At 41.1% G+C, this 23,280-nt stretch overlaps 2 protein-coding genes across 3 annotated transcripts in view; one reads left to right on the top strand and one right to left on the bottom strand.

Moving 5' to 3' along the window:
• Positions 1–239: 239 nt before the first annotated feature.
• LOC103370869 (parapinopsin-like) lies at positions 240–2,418 on the top strand. The gene is made up of 5 exons (XM_008300040.1): positions 240–570; positions 1,429–1,519; positions 1,609–1,846; positions 1,922–2,164; positions 2,278–2,418. Exons 1-5 carry the CDS (start codon positions 240–242, stop codon positions 2,416–2,418), a joined length of 1,044 nt encoding a protein of 347 aa, XP_008298262.1.
• Positions 2,419–3,771: 1,353 nt separating this feature from the next.
• The window catches only part of LOC103370865 (cyclin-dependent kinase 17-like), a 39,975-nt gene continuing 20,466 nt past the window's right edge, over positions 3,772–23,280 (bottom strand). For both annotated transcript variants that reach the window (XM_008300035.1, XM_008300036.1), the window contains 13 exons: positions 20,511–20,636; positions 15,304–15,360; positions 15,079–15,193; positions 14,774–14,868; positions 14,574–14,636; positions 14,357–14,480; positions 13,466–13,586; positions 12,599–12,696; positions 12,375–12,480; positions 12,067–12,109; positions 11,890–11,980; positions 11,722–11,799; positions 3,772–6,734 (listed from right to left, as the gene is read on the bottom strand). In XM_008300035.1, coding sequence (XP_008298257.1) covers positions 6,697–6,734; positions 11,722–11,799; positions 11,890–11,980; positions 12,067–12,109; positions 12,375–12,480; positions 12,599–12,696; positions 13,466–13,586; positions 14,357–14,480; positions 14,574–14,636; positions 14,774–14,868; positions 15,079–15,193; positions 15,304–15,360; positions 20,511–20,636 — 1,155 coding nt within the window. In that variant the 3' untranslated portion in view covers positions 3,772–6,696. The remainder of the gene's footprint in view (positions 6,735–11,721; positions 11,800–11,889; positions 11,981–12,066; positions 12,110–12,374; positions 12,481–12,598; positions 12,697–13,465; positions 13,587–14,356; positions 14,481–14,573; positions 14,637–14,773; positions 14,869–15,078; positions 15,194–15,303; positions 15,361–20,510; positions 20,637–23,280) is intronic.

Raw genomic sequence — 23,280 nt, 5'->3', positions numbered from 1 at the left:
TTCTCTCAGTTTGCATATGAACATCAAACATGCAGCACCTGCCGAGAAGAAGTTCAAGGTCATATTGTTAGATTTTCCTATGTTGTGAACCTGCTGCTGCTGTGGACATTTTGGACATTTTAGAGTTGGATTCGTCTTTACCTGTCAATGGACCATTAACACTGTTTTTTTTCACCAGGGAGTTTTTTTTTGGCATCAGCAAGCAGTCCCACTTGCAGACTTTAATCCATTTCAGCAATATGAAGAGCATCGCCCTCCGTGGAAACTCCTCATCGTCTGACAGCTCAGTCAACACAGAGCTCCTGTCTCGGACTGGCTACACCATACTGGCCATTATCATGGGTGTGTTCTCTGTAGCGGGGATCATCCTCAACGTCCTGGTTATCGCGGTGACGGTGAGACACAGAAAACTACGGCAGCCGCTCAGCTATGCCCTGGTTAACCTCGCCATATGTGACCTGGGTTGTGCAGTGTTTGGAGGCCTGCCCACCACAGTCACCAATGCAATGGGATACTTCAGCCTGGGACGAGTGGGCTGTGTGTTGGAGGGTTTTGCTGTTGCCTTTTTTGGTGGGTCTACTTTATTAGTTTTTTGTCTAGAACGTGAGTTTGCTATCATAGCGTTACTTGTACTACAACTTGGTAAGGTTTAATTTGCACAGTGGTAGAAGGTATACTTAGTTCCATCATTTTATTAAAAGTTGCAATACAGGAATATGTTCCATTACCAGTAAAACTCCTGCAATCAAAATCAGTAATAAGAGTGTCTACACAAGTATATGCTGTTGTATACCATCATATCCAATGAAGCAATGCACATGTGGTCCTTTAGAGAACTAGTTTTAGCTTCTTTATGCACACGAATCAGCCAAAACATTAAGACCATCCATGCTGGTGGAACTTAGCATGGGCTCTACAAAAGGTACAAGGTAGTCCTGCAAGTAGCGAAGAGAAATGAAGATGAAAAAGGTTCTGCTACACAATTTGTGACAGTTTGAAGGACTTTAATTTCTTTTTGAAGTATTGGATAATTTGACCTTTTTGGCCTTGAATTAAACAGTCTGTGGTGCAAGGAAATGTCTCAGTGACTATTTTTTTTCATGGCATCACAAGTCATAAAAGGCTGCAAGTCGCTACTTGAAAAAAAAACCCACTGTATTTTTGTATGTGTGTTTTATGTAAAAATGCGTATACATATGAATAATCAAGAGTAACTATCACGTTGTGAAGGATTTTCCCTCTGATATATAGTGTTAAAGTGGAATAAATGCAAACACTTGGGTAAAATACAATTATGTCATCTTTGTGCTCGAACACCGTTTTTGAATAAATGCATTTGTTGCTTTCCACCTCTATCATTAATTTGTACAAAGCTAAACTGAAGGGGAAAAATAGTGCAGTCCTGACTTATTCTTTCTTCTCTTATAGGTATAACAAGCCTGTGTACAGTTGGAGTCATTTCTGTTGAACGCTATGTAGTGGTGTGTTATCCGATGGGTGCTGTCCTGTTCCAGACCAGGTATAGAAAGGTCTCACTAAGCAGCATCGTAAAGGGGGGAAAAAAAAAACTCATAGCAGCATGTGAGACACCTTCTCTGTTGTCCTCAGGCATGCAGTTGCCGGAGTACTACTGGCTTGGGTGTGGTCATTTGTGTGGAACACTCCGCCTCTGTTTGGTTGGGGAAGTTTTGAGTTGGAGGGCGTCAGAACTTCCTGTGCTCCTAACTGGTACAGCCGAGATGTCGGAAACATGTCGTACATTCTCATATACTTCGCCCTTTGTTTCGCCGTGCCCTTCTCCATCATCATGGTGTCCTACTCACGACTGTTATGGACCCTCCGTCAGGTGAGCAACGAAGAACATATAAATGTATTGACTCTAATGACACATTAATGAAGTCTTTTTGCTTTTATTTTGTAGGTGACCAAGCTGCAGGTGTCTGAGGCTGGAAGCACATATCGTGTGGAGGTGCAGGTGGCACGCATGGTGGTGGTGATGGTGTTGGCCTTCCTAGTCACCTGGCTGCCGTATGCCGCAATGGCCCTTGCTGTCGTCGTAGACTCCAGTGTACACATTGACCCTGTCATCGCCACTATACCTGTTTACTTCGCCAAAAGCAGCACTGTCTACAACCCCATCATATATATTTTCATGAACAGACAGGTAATCCTTCATCAAGTTTGTTCATATTCACACACACACAGAAAAAGAAACATAATTCAGGCACCTATCGTCATAATAACTAATCATACTCATGTGCTCGTGCTTGTTTGCAGTTTCGAGGCTACGCTATTCCTGCTGTTCTGTGTGGATGGAATCCGTGGGCCACAGACCCTCAGATGTCTGAGGCTGAGACCTCTGTTGCCTCTGTCAGCAAGAGCCAAAAAGGCTCACGTCAAGAATCTTTAAAAGATTAAATATGTATGCATTTTAAAAATCTGTTTTAAATACAGTCATCCTCAAATGTATTCAGACCCTTCCGTTAAAGAAAAGGCTAAATTCACAACAGTCACTCACATAACTAGAAACTGAAAAAGTAATAATAAATTTAAAAAAATGCTAAATTATAATTTAGTGAAATAAGACACTGCTTTGAATTGTGGTTGAAAAGAATCATTTAAAAAAAAAAAAACCTTTTCTGGACAAATTAGAGCACTTTGCTGATGAGCAGTGGGCCAGAATCCAAATACTTGTCAACAGGTGCAGAAGTCTGACTGAGAGTTACAGAAAACACTTGACTGCAGTGATTGGCTCAAAGAGTTGTTCAACAAAATATTAGTTTACGGGTCCCATCATGCTTGTTTGCTACCACAATTCAAAAGCAATGTCATGATTTTCATTTAATTTTTTTATTTATTATTACTTTTGTCAATTTCAGCTTATTTCAGTGACAGCTGTTTGTTCCTTCTTTAATGGGAGGGTATGAATACATTTGACTGTATATGACCTTGATCTCATTCCTGCGGTAGTCTGAGATTACGAGTTCAACTTTAGAATATTAGCCAGTCTCTGCAGTATTTACACAATCAAACAAAACATCTATAAGACTGAAACATTGAAAGAAGGCGGCCGTCGAAATCCTGTGCGGTCTCCTCATGTTGTTAAACTGTGTCTTTTCTTGCTGTCACAACTTTCCATGTATTCTGACATAAACGACACCCCTTGTTCTGGGTCACTGATATTGTGTTGTTGTTTTTGATCTCCTAATAACAGAAGATTTAAAACTGTGCAAATTGTTAATTTAGATTTACACAGCCTCTGTTATGTGAAGTTCATGTAACAACACAAGTCACAGTCTGTTTGTGGATATCATGTAAAGCGTCTCTAGTGTGAGCAAAATAATCTCCCTTTACTTGGGTCTTTTAGTCAGTGGCTGGATTACTGGGGTTAAGAGGCTTACATATAGTATAATGTAAGCTTTAAGGGAAAACACACTACATTAGCTGACGGAGCCTGAATGAAAGTTTATAGATGCAAATATGTTTTTTTTGTTTGTTTTGCTTTTGCATTAGATTTTACCGTTACACCTAATGCCACTGTCTGACTGTGAGGCTACTAGTTAGGATTAACTATAAAACTAGCTTATCTTTTGTTATAACGATTTTAAATTAGTTTTTAGCTTAACAGCACTTTGGTCAACGTTTTGATGTGTTTAAATGTGCTATATGAATTAACTGACTGAGGCAGAAGCTAAATCATTATTTTAAATAATGTTTTGCAACAAACTCCTGAAGCTTTCGAAAGATTTAAGACAAGAAAAAAAAAAGTAATTACATGATTTATTTATGTTTTTAATATTTTTTTTATTAGGTGTACAAATCCTTTTTGCTTCTTAAGGTCTGTCCTCAAACATGGTATACACCCCTCACACACCAGCAGACCTTTGTCACCTTTATGGCTTTCATTGATAAAAAGCAAAAAAAATAAAAATAAAAATCAGTGTTTTATACTCCTTTGCAACATGATACTTCATTCCAGCCTTTTGGATCCAGCATGTTAAACAGCAAACAAACAAACAAACAAAAAAAAACAACCAAAAAAGAAAGTTAAAAAAAAACAAAAACAAAAAAAACAACTGTCATTAGTTTTGTCAAGTCTCACAGTTTGATCGTTCACAGTCACCTTCCTAAATAAACACAAATGCAATCATACTCATCCTATTACCATGGCTTTTTATTGATTACAGAAATATTGCTATGACTTTCATTAAAGAAAAAGAAAAAAGCAAAAAAAAAAAAAAAAGCCAGAATGTGAATAGCTGTATCAAACCTGTACACTTTTGTATATACAGAGTGAGGGATCATCTATGTACATGCTACATACTGTCACACTCTGGGAAAATAAGTAGTCCTTCTGACAGGCACAGACGTGGGATCACTTCTCCCTTTTTCTGAATCCATTTTGGGGGAAAAAGATGCAGAAATGACCCCGAGGTCAGCGCCTGAGGTACAGGAAACTCCAAACTACGCTCACAGGCCGTCTCATAGATACAGTACATGTTGACATGTCAGCTGATCAGTGTGTGAAACAGTTGTGTGCTTGAACACCTGGTGCTTGGAGGACTGACTTTGGTCTTGTTGTTTCTGGCAGCCTGTAACATTAACAGCATGAAACAACAGTGTGTCTGAGTGCTTCGAGATACGTCATAGCCCAGTTAGACGGGCTACGGAACAGTTTCTACTGCAGTATACACCTAGAAGATGAGTCCGATTTGTCGTACAAACTATCTGGTCCCAGTGCTGCGAGCACAACCACACTGTTGTCGACCAGTGTGTTGTCATTGTCTTCATGTTCTTTAAGGTACAGTCTCTAGATGTTGATGTGTTTTGGTGTATTAAAAAAAAATCATGTGATAAGGTCATGTCCCATGCAAACGTTAAAGGAGGTATTCCTTTTCCCAGCAGCAGCAGCTATTTCACATACCAATTAAAAAACATCTTGTGTTTAATACGGAAACATGCTGAAAGAGATGACATGGGTAAGGTAGTATCCGAAGAGCGACGTCATGGTCAAATCAACAGAGGATGGACGACACAGCAGACTTGACAGGTTGATGCAGAGAAATCTTTCCTCTCCTTCGCGTACAGTTTAAACCAGCAAAAAGGTTTTCAGGCCACGTTCAACATACTCTGCTCTACTGGGGAGACACACATCTGTACCTCGCCGCATCCGCACAACAACGCTAGCAATAAGTCCTGAGCTCAAGGAATGTGCAACACGTTCCCAGCCAGTCACCTACTGTAAAGACTGAGAACAGCATCCTGGAATTATCATTGCTTCTGACAGGTAAAATATATGATCATATATACAGATTTTAAAAAAAGAAGAAGAAGAAGAAGAAAAAACTGTAAAAAATAAATGCACACGGACTTGGGGAGGGGAGGAGAGGAGAGGGCGGGGTCGCTGAATGATCTACTAATTGTCTAAAGAGGTAAAATCAGGTGCAAAGAGAACAGTTCAACATCAACACCTGTACATCAGACAACGAATCGAGACAACTTCTGAGTCAAGGCAAAAGAGGAAGGGGGGTGTCTAAGAATAAGCAGGTGAGGATTTGTACACTTCCTTTACCTCTCTGTCCTTCAACGTTGTCCTTTCTGTCTGCTGAAACAGGAGCCGCTTGCAGTGTAGTGTTCTTTACAGCATATGAGAATGTGATAAATGTAGTTCATGTCTACTACTGGTGCGTGGATCGCAGAGCGTTTTTTCGACTCTAGAGCGGTGAAGTGTGCAACACATCTGTCCATTTCCTATGGTTAGTGAGACGCTGCTTTTTTTTGTTTTGTTTTTTTTTGGTCTGTCATTTTGATTCTTCTTCATTCCAATATCTCTAGCGTGTACTTGACATCCTACCCTGCTTGAGTGACAGATGAGGTAATGACAGCCACCCTGACCTCTACTGGACAATAAGGTGCAAAAGTTTATCTTTGTAAACTCCAATGTTATACACACTTGTTACTTTCAAGTGAACCATCAGTGTGTCTGTGTGTGTGTTCAAGTGAGATACAGAAAGATAGAGAGTGAGAGAGAGAGAGAGAGAGAGATTTTGTGTCTGTTGTTTTTTGTTAGAGATCATGTAATAAAGGGTCGACAGGATAGGCAAGGGTTTAGAGTTGAGGTGCAATATTTAGAGTTTGGATTCAGGCTTAGGTGTGTCATGATAAAAGCAGAGTTCTACAGCTCATCAGTCTCTTTATGTACAACGACAAAAAGAAAAGAAAAAAAAAAAACACAAGAGGGCAACAGGGTTCCACCTCTCTTTGATTCGTGTCCACTTTTGACTCCTTCCTCCTTCCAGCCCGCTGATTACAGCAAGTTCTGTTTCAAATCCGTGTCAGCTCACATCCTAAACGCTGCCCTCCTCTGGGCAGCAGCGGTAGTAGCAGCAAGGAGAATCTCAGACTCTCCCACTTTTCTTCCAGCATCACGCACGTTTATTTTCTCTTTTTTTTTGTTGTATTTTTCATCTTTAGGGTTGAGCTGAGTCGTTATTTTTAAATATGAATTCTTCAGCCTTAGTTGTGTGTGTGGTGTCACTTTGCTATGTGTGTGTGTTTCTCTTCAGTATAGGTGTGTGTCTGTGTGGCAGCGTGTGTCACTCCTTCAAGTGTGTGCGTGGCAGGGTCAGTGAATGTATGTCTGACACGACAGCTCCTTGTGTCACTGTCCTCCTCATCTCATCGCCCCCGCCAGCACTAAAACAACACACTCTGCCTCCTGCTCTTCCCCTGGGCTGAGAGAGACACAGAGAGAGACAGACAGACAGAGGAAGGAGAGAGAAAGACATGTGAGGGAAACAACAACAACAAAAAAAAAAGGTTTGGATTTGTTTTGGACACACAAACATCACCACATTCCTGCAAATTTCACACCATGCCAGCAGCACAAAATGTACACCGTAGAGCCAAAAAATACCGGCCACACATCAGGCTGCAACAATGACAACTTTCACTGTTGGCTGATTATTCAATACCCGAATCAAACAATCACACAGTTTTTTGTTTTTTTTTAAAAAGGCCTAAATGTGATTAAAGGCCTTTGTTTGAGTCACATGATCGCAGACCCCCAAATATTTAATATATTGTAAGAAAAAGAAATCCAGCAAATTCATATTTTGAGAATTTTTGAGACATTTTTGAGACAATAAATGTACATATAGTATTAAAATAGTTTCATTTTGTGTTTATGGATTCAAGAAGTCATTGTTGCAGCTCTTGACACAAACTTTAGACTCATACCAGTCTTTTTGGCGTATCTAGTTTAAAACAATACAACTGACTTGAAAAAAAATGCTCCTGAATGTTAGAATATTTTTGCTAGAACTGTTTTGTTTCTATTTATATAGTAATCAAATATAGACTTGCTAGTATTTAATGTTATATAGCATTGGCTCAAATAGGATCAGCAACTTAAAAGACAAGCATCAGGTTGACCATTAAACCAACTCCTTTATAAAACCGTTCAGAACTGATTAAGGTGTAACTGAATGCTTGGACCACTCTATTGGACTGCATGTTTGTTAGCAAGGTGTAGCTAACAGGCTAACAACTGTGCCTGTATTGAGTGATTCCTAAACCACAGGTATTAATCTGCTTCCACTCTCCTAAAAAGGCTGTTCACCAGAATTTGGAACATGTCTGCAATGATTTGCTCGCATTCAGTCTTGTGACGGTGGATACTGAAGTTGGGTAGAATAGGGACTGGCTCGCACCAAATTGGATAAACATTTTTTTTGTTACTGATCTTATTTCCAGCTAAACTTAGACAAAACCGAAGTAATGATTATTGGTCCTGGTTCAGCCACAGCAGCAACACACTTAGGTTCGTTATCCTGTAATATAGCTGCAAAATGTAAAAAATCTTGGAGTCATCTTGGATGAAAACCTGAACCTGAACCAGCATGTCAGCTCAGTTGTGCAGTCTTGTTTCATGCAGCTTAGGAGACTCTCTAAGGTGAGGTCAGTTTTATCCAGACATAATTTAGAAATTGTTATTCATGCTTTTATCTCATCTCACTTAGACTACTGTAACTCTCTGTACACTGGTCTTAACCAGCAGAGTCTTCACAAACTACAGCTGGTCCAAAACGCAGCAGCCCGACTCCTCACCAAATCCAAAAAGAGAGATCACATTACTCCTGTTTTAGCTTCCCTTCATTGGCTACCAATTCATTTTAGAATAGATTTTAAGATTTTATTGTTAACCCATAAAGCACGCTCTGGACTTGCACCTCAATACATTTCTGATCTCCTCAGACCACATGTGCCCGGTCGTAGCCTGCGGTCCTCAGCCAAGGCTCTGCTCACCGTCCCACATTAAGGCTGAGGACCAAAGGTGACCGGACCTTTTCTGTAAGAGCCCCCACCCTGTGGAACAGTCTCCCTGAGGAGATCAGATCTGCAAGCACCTTATCCTCCTTTAAAACTCTTTAAAAAACACATTTTTACAGATGTGCTTTTACAGGAGTTGTTCTATGAGTGGACTTTTACTCCATTTGATGGCAGTATTCAGGGCAGTACATTTTATCTTCTGTTTTATTCCTTCCTTTATTGTCTTTTAATTGTCTTCTTTTACTGGGTTTTATTTTTCTTATATATTTTTATATAGTTCTATTGTCTTTCATGCTTTATGTGCTTCACCTTTACCATTTCTTATTTATTTATTTATTTATGGGTTTTTTTTGCTTTTCACTTCCTTTAATGTTGTTTGATGTTGTTTTCCGTACACTTCTCTTTGAATCTGTACAGCACTTTGTAACCCTGTTTTGAAAAGTGCTATATAAATAAAGTTTATTATTATTATTATTTGTTCACACAGAGAAACAGCGACTATAAATCGGATTTGTATTCCCCGTGGTGAAACACACAATATAGAACATTTAACTAAATAAATAACAAAAAAATCGAACACGGCTGCTTCGTAACACCAGAGCATTGTCATGTTGTAACAGAATGAGGCCTCCCCAAGAAAGGTATTGCAGACAAAGCAATAAACAACAATGTATGGAGGGATACTTTTGGCCATATAGTGTACAGGTATTATTATTATTATTGATATAATAATTGCCGCTCACAGTAATTTGCAATACTGTGCGTGTCATCCCATGTTGCTGAACTTAATCATACTTACCGAAAACTGTAAAATACAGCCGCTAAACAAACATATCACATCCATGCTAATGCAAAAAAAAAAAAAGCATTTATAACACACAATCAAAGCAAGTCCACACAGCACACAACCCTCACTTACAGACTCAACAAAAGGCTACATCTCTCGCTGCAGAAACCTAAACAGGACTGCAAATGAAAACAATCAAATGACTCCCGGTTCTCTCATCACATTCTTTGCTTTTATGAATATAGCGTTGCCTTCTTTGATCCCTGAAATGAACACTGGGAGTGGCTTGCTCTGAGAAAAACAGGATTAGGTAAGTGAAAGCTGAGATGACGCTCGTGGGCACAGGGCTTGAAATATGAGGGAGGCCAGCAGAAGAAAGAATGGGGGAGAGGAGTCGATGACAAAAAAAAAAAAAAAAGACAAAAAGGAGGTTCTGGGAATGTGAGGAGTGACGCACTGGCATTTAAGCGCAGTTCAGCATGTAGTGAGAGTCATACATAAAATATGCTTGCAACAAAGACGAGGTGCTGATAGAGAAGGAAAAAAAGGTCAGGCGACAGCCAAACATAAGAAAAAAAAGAGAAGGTTACCCGAACAGAAGACAGACAGAGTGAAAGAGACAGTATTTACCAGAACGGTAGAGGCCACTCAGCCAGTGGAAGTGGAGGAGAGATTGTGACTCTGAGCCCTGGGATTGGCTGCGTCTCTCTGGAAGTACTGCGAGGGTGCAGAGCCTAGCCTATGGGCCATCGCTTTTTTTTTGGGTATAAGGAGAGGGGGGAAGGTTGGGAATATTGAGGTGTTGCGGAGGAGTTGGAGTAGGGTACACAAGGGAGATTAGAGAAAGGATTAAGGAAAAGATGAACAGTGCAGAAGAAGAGAGCATGGGCACCAAAGAGAAGGGACAGTTCATCAGAACATGGCCGAGTGGCAACGGAAGCAGGAGAGAAGAGACACACACACAGACTGTGATCAAGACAGAAACACTGAAGTAAATTGACGCAAATGCTGAAGGCACATCAGGTATGCACAGTTTAGAGGCTCAGAAAAAGCGAAAAACTCCCAACCTGCACTTCACCAACCTTAGTTACCTAACTGCTTGCTAACTTTGCTAACGAAGTTTGTTTGAACAGTTAAATGAATATAGCTGACTATTACTTAGCTACAATTATATCATTGTCTTTAATGGTTACCATTGTTATCGGTGCGACAAAGGCAGGATAGATTTGTTTACCCACTGTGTGGTAAATCTTGACCAATCATTCTAAGCCAAGCACACTCAAAAGATCAGGATCTACAACCATGCTCGCAGCTCTGGAAGTCTGGACTTGAAACTGAATTAAAGCGAGGCAACAGGCTCGTAACGTAACAATATTAGTTTGTCATTTTTCTTTAGCATTTATGCATTCTGAGATTTGCTATTTTGCACTGAAGTATGACTGAGGCTGTTGGACATGGCTTCAGTCTTGTAGCTATTCAGTCACCAAGAAAAGCAATTTTGACATGAAGATTGATGAGAAGTTCAGAGATGACCTAAGGTAATTCATTCGGACATGACACGAAAGTCTGTGTACAAATTTTATGGTGGTTTGTTCAGGCTTGGTTCTACCCTGCTATATTAGGTAAGGCTGGTTGAAATAACACGTTGGCACCCTGGCCGATAATATGCTCAGACATAAGTCAAAGGTTGCTGGTTCAAAGCCAGATACCAGTATCTCCTCATTTGAGAATACTGCTCCCATCCATAATGCAGAACATGCATTTAAAAGTGTGTGATTTTTTTTTACGAGCGGTTTGCACTTTTAATTGCTTTGCATGTCAAAACTGACACTCTGGCAGAAGTTACAAATGGTACGGGTATTATCTTTAGCTATCTTTCCACTGGCTGAACTTTTTTTTGTATTTTATTTTATCTTATGTGTTGTTTTTACCTGCTTGCCTGTATTTTTGCTTAGTCTACTTTTGTATTAGTTGCTTTTATTCTTCTTTTATCCTGTAAAGCATCTTTGAGTTTCTGAAAAGCACTACACAAATAAAATGTATTATTATTATTGTTGTTGTTGTTGTTGTTGTTATAACTTTCACTGGCTTGGAATTTATCTGACAGTTCGCCAAAAGCTAAGAAAGTTAAACTCAGAGTGGTGCTAGAAGAAAAATCTGGGTATTTATTTTATGTACTACTATGACTGTCTGTAAAAATAAAAAGAGGTATATCTAATAATGTCTGAGCTGTTTTAGTTGGGACCAATATCATGGACTCACCAATGAAAAAATGTCCCACCGTTTGCAGAGCACAGAAGCAACTGTTTTGTAATTAACGACCACACGCTTAGGATTATTATTGCTACAAAATGCATGGCAGTATGTATTGGGAATCTGAATCTGGTGAAAGCGTGAATCTGGTGACAGACTGGGAAACTGTGTGTGACATGACCACACAGCGGCATGAGAGACGACACAAAGCAAACAGTTGGAGAGAAAAAGAGAGAGAAGAGGAGGAAGAAGACAGGGAGCGAGTCCTATCCTCTGTTATATCTGTACCATGGATTCCTAAGTTTCTCTATTTTCTCCTGTCTATTTTTTTTAAATCTCAGAGGACTTACTTGACTCTGGGTAGACAGAGGATCTCTTCCCTGGATCTTTCTGGAGCTGAATGCCTTTTACAGAGAAGATGGATGCAGCTAAAAAAAAACAACAACAACAAAAGACAGCAGGTGAGACTGTGGTTGTGCATTAAATGTGCACATTCAAGTCAAAATGTATGTACTCACTATCAGCCAGCGTTTGCAGCTGCTCCCCAAGACTTCTGAAATACGAGTGTCTGAGGGCGTCCTCGGCTGATACGCGCTTCTTCGCCTCAAACTAGAGACAAGCGGAGACGGGAATGATTATCAAATGCATATGCATAAATGTGCTCATCATTATCTGAAAACAGCAGTGTTCTTTACCTGTAAGAGCATTGAGAGCAAGTCGTGACCATCGTTGTCTATCCTGGGTGACCGAAGGCAAGAAAAAAAAAAAGAGAGAGAGAGATGGAGTGAGAGAGATGAAGACCTGAGTGTCAGTGAAGTCAAATGCTGATCTAAGCTGTATAGAACAGTGTAGTGTTCCTGCCATTTTAAAAGAGAGGGAAATGATTGACTACATTTCCTCTGGAAAATCAATCCTGCACCTCATCTTATTACATCTAGCGTATCACTTCGTCTACACACACATGCATCCATGGCTGGGTGAAGACGCATTCAGGTCCACGTACCTGGGTGCATGGTTGACGAGGGGCTCTGCGTGGTAGTGGGGGAAATTGTACGTCTTAAACTCTTCACTGGTTGTGATGCCGGGCCAAGTCTCTTCTGTAGGAGTACCTGTTGAAGATACAGAGGATCGGTTAACAGACGCAGAGTGCACACACACACACACACGCACAAAAGCATGAATGCTACACAAGCAAAATGCTCGATCTGGATTCCACTGGTGTCTCACCAAGGATGCGGAATATGAGGTGAAGCTCATCCTCCACAGTTGATCCAGGGAAGAGAGGTCTGCCTGTGATCATTTCGTAAAAGATGCAGCCAACACCCCTGTACAAAGGACAGAAACAGTTGAAATGAGTGCAAAACACATCACATGTAACACTCAAAACAGTAGTTGTGACTAATGTCTTAACAAAACACTTTGCTTTTGTTATTTTGTCACTTGTGATGCAACATTAGACCATCAAGTAACAAAAAAACTGCACAATAGAGCTGCACTGAGGTGTGTTTAATGAAGGAAACCACTACTATTTAAAAGTAACTGCAAAGATGAAAGAAAATCTAGCTTAAATCAATACAGAGCAATTATCTACACAACTATGGAAAAGATGTATACATTCTGATTAAGTTCTACTTTGACTAAATCACACATTAGACGCAAAGTCTTCCAATGCATGATCAAAACAGTTTTTTCAATGACAGAATAGACAAATTTCCCAACTATGGTTTCTATATAATCAGCCCAATGAACATTTGTATCATACATTATATAGGACATTGAAAGCAAAACAAAAGACTAATTCCAAATCGAAGTTCAGAAATAAACAGGAGGGTTACATAGGACCCCAAAGCAACCCCACATCTCCCAATCTCCCCAAGCTTGCTCAAGCTTTGCAGCTCAAATATCAAGTACAGCAGAGTTTGTTCCAAAGCCTCAACAGCGACAACTGCAGAAAAAACGTGGGGATTAGGAAAGAAGGCTGGGGGATTAAAAACAAAAGGTAAGAAAAGGGCAGAAAGGAAACGTTAAGCAGGGGTAGTATTAATGGTTTTCTCTGTAACAGTGTGAATTTGCCGTGCATGTGTGTTTGCTCACCACATGTCGATGGGCGTAGAGTACTCAGTGGAGCCCAGCAGCACATCTGGTGGCCGGTACCATAATGTCACGACTTCATTTGAGTAGGTCTTCGTAGGGACAGACTTGGCTCGTGCCAAACCTGAATTCAAACACAAAAAGTGACATTGAATTATGAGAACATTGCAGCTTTTTTTCAGTGTTGTGGGTCCACAGGTGAACATGAAAGAATGTCCCACCAGAGCTCAGTCACACTTTTTCACCTTTACATTATCAGCGTCATGGATGTGGTTTCAAAACTGTGCAGTAGAATACGTCATTCTTTTTTCAGATTCCTATTTTGTATCTCACAACATAGAATTAATAAGCAATTCACAAGAAGGAATTCTCGAACACTGGGGTATGACAGCTTGCCATGTTTCAAGTTTTACCGAAGGAGGGCAGTGTTGGGTGCTTAGTCACTTCAGACTACATTGTCTAATGAGCAGTATGGCCTTTAGGAGTCACTAGTGGGGCTTGTGGTGACTCTTAGTTTCATTTCATGGTACATTGTTTTCACAAATAATGACAAACACACCTCAGCTTAGCATGTTAAGAAAGAACGATTCAAAGATGTGCAGTTCAGTTGCCTCAATTACAAATTCCAAGAATCCTTAACACATAGAAACACAACTTCTGAAACAGTTGCTAAGTATCAAAAATAAGGTTATATTATGTGTTGTGGAACAAGTAAATTTGATCTTGTGACAACAATAATATACAGCTGAAGAAAAAACAGGTAAAACATAAAATTTTATATCATCAAAATCAGCATTTTTATGTGTGACTCCACTTTTCATGAGCAACAAAGGAGGTTTCAGCTTCACATACAGGACTGATGCTGTGTTTGTAGTTGGTGAAATGGTGACATACCAAAGTCTGCCAGTTTGAGCTCTCCTTTCTCATTGATGAGCAAATTCTGGGGTTTAAGGTCTCTGTGGAGGACCTTTCTTCTGTGGCAGTACGCAAGACCTCTTAAAAGCTGAAACAAGAAGATCTGAAGAGGAGAGAAGAAGAATGCAATTTATTGGCACTGCATTCTGTGGCATTGCTGTAACACAGAAACTCTCCAGTAACGACTCTAAATTACCTTGACATTGTGAACACTCATGATGCTCCCACAGTCATCCATGTATTGCTTCAGATCTTTTTCCTGATGAGGGAAAGAAAGAAAGAAAGAAAGAAAGAAAGAAAGAAAGAAAGAAAGAAAGAAGGCAGATATGTTGATTATAGTATATAAGCTCATTTAAAGACACATACACACACTATAAACATTTAAATGACACTCACCAGGTACTCAAACACGAGTGTCAGGCACTTGTCAGTGTGGATAATGTCATGGAGAGTGACAATATTGGCATGCTTCAAGTCTTTCAGGAGAGACACTGGAGGAGGAAGCACATCAGACATTGTCAGTCAAACACAGACAAGCGGTGAGAACTAACACAGTTCTCAGTTCTCCAACAGCCCAGGGAGCCACAAGGCACGCTGTCAAAACTCCACAAGCTTCTTCACAATCCGTATGTGTCACGCTGACTTCTGAGTGATACACTTCCAAAATGCAGGATTTGAACTTGCTGACAGCGGCTTCGTACCTTCCCGGATAGCTGTGCAGGGCGCGCCCTCCTCGTGCTCCAGTCGGATCTCTTTCAGAGCTACTAAATTGTCCGTCAACTTGCTTCGCCCCTTAAACACTGTAGCATAGGTCCCCTGCAGAGATGGAAAACGTGTGAATGCATTTGTAAAAATAAAGTGAGTAGATTTAGGACTGCATGGGTTTTTTTAGTGCCACTTTTGCTGACTTTCTTTATTGATCTCACCTCCCCGAGTTTGTCCAGTTTGATGTAGGTCTCAAGTTTCCCAAAGCCGATTTCAGACTATAGAGGACAGAAAGAAGACGGTTGAAGAGGTTAGCAGTGGTATCACTGTGCATTATCACCGAGGCAGTTTGTATTTATATTTTTGGAACTGGCTGAGGGCTGCATGGTGGCGCAGTTGGTAGCACTGTTGCCTCGCAGCAAGAAGGTTGCCGGTTCGCGTCCTGATGGGGGCACCGGAATCTTTCTGCGTGGAGTTTGCATGTTCTCCCCGTGCAGCGTGGGTTCTCTCCGGGTTCTCCGACTTCCTCCCACACAGTCCAAAAACATGTTGAGGTTAATTGGTGATTCTAAATTGTCCGTAGGTGTGAATGTGAGTTTGCTTGGTTGTCGGTCTCTAAGTGTGGTCCTGTGACAGACTGGTGACCTGTCCAGGATGTCCCCTGCCTTCGCCCTAAGTCGGCTGGGATAGGCTCCAGCCCCCCGCGACCCTGATGAGGATTAAGCGGTGTATAGATAATGGATGGATGGTACTGGCTGATTGTGGGCAAGACTAGGCCACAGCATCGTGTTGAAGCTAACTATTTCTTAAATCAAATCCTTCAGGCCAAGGCTGTTCAAGTTTTAGTCCTGCTACTTTTGACAACTGGCCTACAACTGCAGGGGTCTGAGTCACCAGGCCGTACTTTACCCTCTGTGAGTGTGTGTATGTGACATCTCTGCTACACTCATTTATACACATGTAGTACTTACGTTGACTATAACTGAACCGTCTTTATAAGAACATTTGTGTAAAATATCTGCAGTTCTGCATCAGGAGCACTACATCATTTGTACATCCATCCATCCATTATCTATACACTGCTTAATCCTTACGAGGGTCGCGGGGGGAGCTGTGGGATGAACTCAGACAACCCAGAGAGAACATGGAGACTCCACACAGAAAGATGTTCTCACTGGGACGCACACCGGCAACCTTCTAGCTGCGAGGCAACAGTGCTAACCACCGCGCCACCTTGCAGCCCATCATTTGTACAATTGTTTAATATTTTTAAATCTGATTTTTTTTCTTTGTGACAGGTGTGCAAACATCATCACATTTTTTCTAAATGCAGGTGCAATACACTTTGTAAAGAAAAAGACACTGACACATGTAAACTCCTTGACAACACTGACATTAAAGGCTAAAGTTGTCAAGGTCATTGTATGTCATTTAACACCTTGCCTAATCTGAAAAAACAAATCCCTCCTGTGTCCCAAGTGCATCGTTTCTTTGTCTCTTTAGTGCTACAAAGTGATGTCATTGTCAGCTGCACTTATATTCTTTGACCACAGGAAGTCAGTGTAACAACGGCAACCTAATACGGCAGCACAGACATTACATATCTATTTCTAAACATTTCCACAGATATCAAGCAGGTACACCTCACATCTGTATGAGCAGAGTGAACCCTGACATGATCCTGAATTCAGTTAATAAAGGTTTAGTTGTATAATGTATGTGGCCCCTGGGTTTCAAGGCCATGAATTATAGATGGATGTAGCTATATCAAGCTGTGATACCCACAGGCCTGTCAGGGTTTATCCCCCTATCTGCCACTTTTCCTCACTTGCTAGTCTATCTCCGTCAGAGTCGTTTCAGCCCTGTTTTATTTGTGTTCATCTCTCTGACCACCACCTCCACCCCTCCCATCCCTCTCAATCTTGCGCCGGCCCGTCCCATCATGACGCTCATGTGATCGCCAGTCCGACGCATGAACTGCATGTGTGTGTGTGTACGAGGGGGAGGGTCTCTGGTGACCAACTTAGCTGATGAAGCATGTGATCTCTTTAAAGGCATGCCTGAAAACCGACATCGGAACAAGCGGCGACACAAGATGAAACGCACTGAGAACGCTTTAGTGTGTACATGGATACACACACACACGTTTTTCATTTGCATAATTAATTAACAGACATGACCTTATTTATGTATTTTACATATCGTTATCTGGTTTTGTAACTGGTAATATATAAAGCATGTACAGTATAATGCACATATCTAAGCTCTATGATAAAATGTAAGCACAATCACACTGTGTACAGACACGCATATAAACATGCTGCATCCATCTCTGTGTTTGTGACAGGAGGCTGTCAGGAGCTGTTGCTGAGCTGTGCTGCTCTTTTGGCAGAGTTGGTCTCATGAGCAAAACACACACACACCAAAATGTACAACACACACGCGTTAACACCAACCCTATTCCAGAAAATTAATCTTGCCCCGCTGAATTGTCCCTAAAACTCAAAAAGTCCCAGCTCTTTACATCCAGCATAACTTGTGCGGCGGTACTCTGAGTACCTCACAGTCCTTTTCCATTTGCGAGCGCCTGTGTGTGTGTGCGCCTGCGTATGCTTTCGATGGCAATGGGTTCATTTCATTCCCAACGCTCCAGTGAGCTTACTCAGCAGAACTAGGTCAGACCAAGTTTTAGTGACAAAATAAAGCAACATAAAACCAAACAATATGTGTGTGTGAGTGCGCGTTCTGTCTGAACCTGCACGGAAAGCGAGCAGACGTACAGATAGGCAGATGGACTGCTTCAAGTCTATTACTTAGGCCGCGTCTCAATTGTTATTATGGCTTCGTCGTGTGTTGCCTATACGATGGTTTGATGTTGAGAGAGGATGGATTACGAGCATTGTGTGGGAGAAGGAAAATGACAGCCTTCTGCGAAAAGAAGAGGTGGCAAGCAATGAGAGGTGGGAGGAAAGCAGAGGCCTTTCATTAACATGATGTTGCCAGTTCTCAGAAGTAGAATCAATCAACCAATAAACATCTTGCACTGTCACCTTTTTCGTGTAAACCTGGTAATAAAAACAGACGTGCTTCGAGCCAAAGGATGGGACGAACGCTTACCTCAGTTGCAACTTTTTGGTTTGATTTTAACAAAAAGATCCTACATGCAGTGTGCATGTGCACTGGGAACACATAGGTTTACATCTAAAGTTTATTATCCTGTTGCTGTGGTGTCGAAAGGGTAAGAAAAAAAAAAGTGAGCATTGCATAACATGATTAAGTGTAGTGCTTTGAGATAAAATGACATCTCGTTTCTCAGCACCATGGAACACTGAATCTCATTTGACTACTGTGAATAATTGATTATCAATGGGCAACAGCCATGAACGAAAACTGATACCGGCCAGCTTCACTTGCATTACATTGGAAACGATTCAATGATCAAAACACACGGTTTCAAATACAAGCATCAGTCATGGGACACCGTACACATGTTCTATGTTACGGAGACAAACGACGAGAACACCGCTAGCCCGGGGAGACCTTTACGTCAGAGCACTCAGATACATTTTAAACTCAAATATGTGCGACTGAAGGAGCGCGCTCGGCCTTTTGTGATGTCGCTTCTTTCAAACGTCCTAAAGGTGCACGAGCTGACCTCAGGGGCAGAGATAAAATCAGTGAGGAATGCCGGTAAAGTCACAGTCTAATCAGAGCATGTTGAAAGTAGGCCTAAAAATAACGTGTGTGAATAGTGTACAGCACAGTCAAAACCATACTTCTGCATGGAAGCTGCACAATAAATAAATGAACAGTGTTAGCAACTCTATTAAAAGCAATCCAGCTGTGATGAAGCTTCTTACGCACACTAAGCAAAGTGTCATTTCCTTAGACGAGGTTAGATTAGATTCAACTTGATTGTCATTACACGTGTATAAAGCAACGATGATGGAGAAGTGGGTTTTCTGAAGGTTTTTGAAGATGGAGTTATCGGTTTTTGCAAATGAACTCTTCATATGTACATATAAATATACTCTGGTATTTCCATGAATATATGGCGTGGTGTATATTTACAAATGTGTAATGCATTCTTGGCATTACACCTGAATTTAAATACAGACTAGTGTAAAATTCTCGAGCCATTTGAATTTGCTCACATATTTGTCATTTTTCAGCCCTTTTAAAATCTTGACATCCTGTCATTTATGCCCTTAACATTCTCTTCTCATAGCCCTGTCTTTCTCTCCTTCCTCCTCCTCCTCGCTCTCTCGCTCACTTCAAGGTGTCCTGGGGTGTAATCCTAGTCAGGAGAGGAGCTGCGGCAGATGAGTCTGACACTGCTGCTGAATTATTGATTGTTCTATTACATCACATACAGTACATACAACAACCCCTAAAGATACACAGCCACACACAGGTGGACAGACCCAAGAAAGCATCCTCTGCTTGTTTACACTTTAAAGACACAAATAATTCCTCTGACTTTCCTCCTCCGCTGCTCTGCCCTTACACCAAATACTTTTCTTTTCCCCTGCAAACCTCTCTTCAGAGATTCTTTCCTTTCATCTTCGTGAGACTCTAGCAGAAAAGCTGCGTCATTACATTGCTTCAAGCAGAGAGCTAGAGGCAGGGCACTGGCCCTGTTCAATAATTACAGCAAAAAAAAAAAAAAGGTTGATGGAGAGCGCATCCCTTACGCTTTCCCATAGAATGTTGAAGCTTTCAGTAATCTGGTTTAAAGTAATGTATGGGAGAGGCAGACTGAATGTAATTTAAAACAGAGCCCGCATCTAAGGTGGAGTGAACGAGCGAAACAAACAGCAGTACACTCTTGGTTTATTCAGTCATGTATGAAGCGAAACTGGAAAATTCAAGTGATGGTAGAAACAAAAGAAAATGTGGAATCAAATGTAACCAAAATGAAAACCAAGTGAAAGAGCAGGAGGAGTACTTCAGCAGTAATACAAAGAGAAATAAAGGGACATGTTGCATATTCATGAATATCTGCCTATTTCTCCCCCTGTCGTCCCCTTCTCAATCCATCCAGTAGCAAACCCTCCTCTCTCCCACCCCCACCCCAATTCATACCCATAATGCTCTTGGCCTGGATACATAATACAGAATTTATCATTCATCCCCCTACTGAGCCATTGTAAGCCCTATAGCATAACTCAGGCTGTGTTTAAAACTAGTCTATGTTTGTGCGTTTGCTCTGTGTCAGATGGTACAATGGCCTTAGTCAACCATTTCAGTGGCACACAATGGCACTGAAAGTCCATATTACTTTTGTTTCCAAACAAAGCGGCATCAAAAAGAGCAGCACACACCCAGCATGGCACACAGGCGGACGCTAAGTAGGAACCAACAGGGCCAGTTTCAGTGGCTTTGCACACGTATACACAAATGCAAATATAAACAGAGACCCACTGACCAGTGACGCGCGTCGAAGCCTGCGGCTCATGGGTTTGTCAAAGGGCGGGCTGTTCATGGCAAACTTCTCCAGGTAGCCCTCCGGTAGCCTGATATCCGCTGGGAGAGACAAACGTTTGTTTATGTCCTGAAACAGAAAATGAAAGAGACAAACTTGTGAGTTTATGAAACTGAATTTATATCATGCAACCCCATGACAATGATTATGTGTTTAAACGAAAGGTTATTATACATACAAGAATATAGAAAATGCGATGTAAAAATCTAAACATAAAGCATATTCGGCATCTTTAAAATGTTGTGTAACATTAAGTGTTATAATAAAACATTAACAAGTGGATTACTGTATAATCACTACCAGCAAAACCCACAACACAATCAGCTTTTCTCCATCTGTCTCCCGCAGCGAGTTTGTCAAGCGACAACAGCTTGCTCCAGTCAAACTCAAACCTTTGGTTTACAGGTGCCATCTGTTGTTGTGAATGACTGATGAATGATGGTGCGAATGACAGCTACATCCAGTAAGGCTGAATAAAAGGTCAGTGCAAGTGCACTACAAAATGGGACAAATCCCAACAAGTTTCTGGCTAGTTCTAAATTAATTTTCACAAACTCATTTGCAAAACACTTGTGCAAACCAGTTTTTCTTAATAAGCACACTTGGTGTCTTGTCTTCTACTCTACGGCCGATTGTAGCTAACGGATTGTAGTTAATTTTGTCCTCAGTTTAAATCTGTGTGATCTCTTCAGAAGAAACATATAGGCCCCTTACAGACATGCATTCTTTGACCTGACGACAACTGAACGTGTCACCCTGTAGAAGTCACAAAGGTAATCTTAATAGGTCAGACTTAGTAACATTTTCCTATCAATTTCAACACGGCATAAGTCTGAACTGCAAGCTGCTGCATTACAAGACACAAATGACAGTACTTGCATGATTCAACTTGAGGAAGGCATTTCAACATTTCAGCACCAATACTGGTCCAAAAGCATCACAGAGAGCACAAAAGACACGGTTCTCATTCACTTTGCCCTATGTTTATGTTCGTTAGTGAGATTCACCAATAATTAAATAAAAAACGTCTACAAGCTTTTAAAAGGAGCTGAAGTTCAGTTTGTTGCTTCCAGTATATTAAACAACTACAGCATCAGACAGCAGCAGGATTCATGTTAGCGTTTCTTAAGCAAGAAAGTTGTGTGCATTCACGCAAATGTAGCAGCTTCAGTAACATCATGAATTATCTTAAATTATAAATTATCCCCAAAAATGGTGACAGGACCAGTCAGCAGCTGAAGGCAAGTCACACTGTGAACTTCTCCTTTACAGCTGACAAGTCCTGTTGAGTCCTAAAAGCAGCTGTTAGATTATATTCATACATGGACCAAAGCGTTTCGCATATTTTAAATAAATTAGGTTATCAGTTTTTTGGACAGGTCGGTAAGCTTGCTGTTAGTTTAGATGTAGGCTTTGTTTACTGGTGCATTAATATGCATTATGTCATTTGCTGTACTGTCTTATCTCACGTCAATATCATATAATTGTGTATGTGTGGTTTAATTCTATAGTTTCCACTGTGCAACATACTCCACAACAGCTGGAACAACTTCCAGCCCAGTGCTGGAACACAAAGTTGTGACTCTCCCTTTCCCACAATGCATTTCTCCTGTATACTATCCATGTAGAACATGCTCACCGGCAAGCTGCCAATCACACATTGTTTCCATGGCAGCGGTGGATGGCTGGCTGGCCCGGTCCCAACAGCCCCACAGTGTGTATCACCGATGTGAGTGTGTGAAATGATATGTGTGTTTACATGTGTGTGTTAGTGGGAGGATAGAGTAGTGTGTGTGTATGCCTGAAGATGAAAGGTAGGGGGATTTTACGCCTGTAATGGTTTTATCTGTGTTCAGTGGCTAAACGTGGTAATATGCTGTATTAAAAACTGTAAAACTGATGGCAGTAACAACACAAAACCATCCTAGAATCATACATGGACACACATTAAAAACGTCAAGCGATGCTCTGCAAACTGCATAGGCATATGCTCTAAAATAATCATAAAAATTAAGCCACAAGCACATGCACTGACATGACCTACTGGCTCAGAAGCTCCACCGAGTATCTGAATCATAACAGAATAAATTACAAGAAAGGACAGCGACACCGTTTACAACAGGAACAACACAATATGTACGTTGCTCTTGGAAGAAGAATAATTTTCCAACGCTTTTCCACAAAAACAATTCATATTTTACGCAATTCATACTGAAAGTGACAGCTCACGACCAAAACAAAAGACCTTCACGCAAGTGCACTGTCCATACTCGTTTCCAATACGACAACAATGGACGCAAGTTCACAAAGAAACTGACACTCATGCTTAAATATCAGTAGAGACCGAATAAAGACCCACACACGGACGCACATGTGTCCCCATACTCACAATGCAGAACAGCTCTAGTAGCTCCCTCATTGTCCTCCTTAAACGTATTTTTCTATGCACTCACACACGTGTGCTTTCACCGATGCATGTCTCTGACCTGATACATGACTGCACACACACTGACAGGGAGAGAGAGAAAGAGAGAGGGCTGGCATCGTGGTAGAATGCCATCCACATGCTTAGGAGGAGGAGGAGGGGGAAAAAAATGAGGAGGGGGGGAAAAGAAGGAGCAGAGGAGAGAGGAATGGACAGATTCCTGAGGGGAAGAAGGCAGATGGGGGGAAGGGGTGAATGGAGAGGGGGAATGGCTGAGCGAAAACATTG

This window comes from Stegastes partitus, unplaced genomic scaffold, assembly GCF_000690725.1.
Source record: "Stegastes partitus isolate 25-593 unplaced genomic scaffold, Stegastes_partitus-1.0.2 Scaffold1492, whole genome shotgun sequence".
NCBI classification, from domain to species: Eukaryota; Metazoa; Chordata; class Actinopteri; family Pomacentridae; genus Stegastes; species Stegastes partitus.
The sequence above is the reverse complement of the archived record's forward strand: the minus strand, read 5'-3'. Positions and strand labels throughout refer to the sequence as shown.

Bases quoted from the DNA above. Each gene is read 5' to 3' on its own strand.
- LOC103370869 (XM_008300040.1), top strand. From the start codon at position 240: ATGAAGAGCATCGCCCTCCGTGGAAACTCCTCATCGTCTGACAGCTCA. The intron at 1,847-1,921 runs GTGAGCAACGAA...TTTATTTTGTAG, and splicing joins TGTTATGGACCCTCCGTCAG to GTGACCAAGCTGCAGGTGTC. The intron at 2,165-2,277 runs GTAATCCTTCAT...GCTTGTTTGCAG, and splicing joins ATATTTTCATGAACAGACAG to TTTCGAGGCTACGCTATTCC.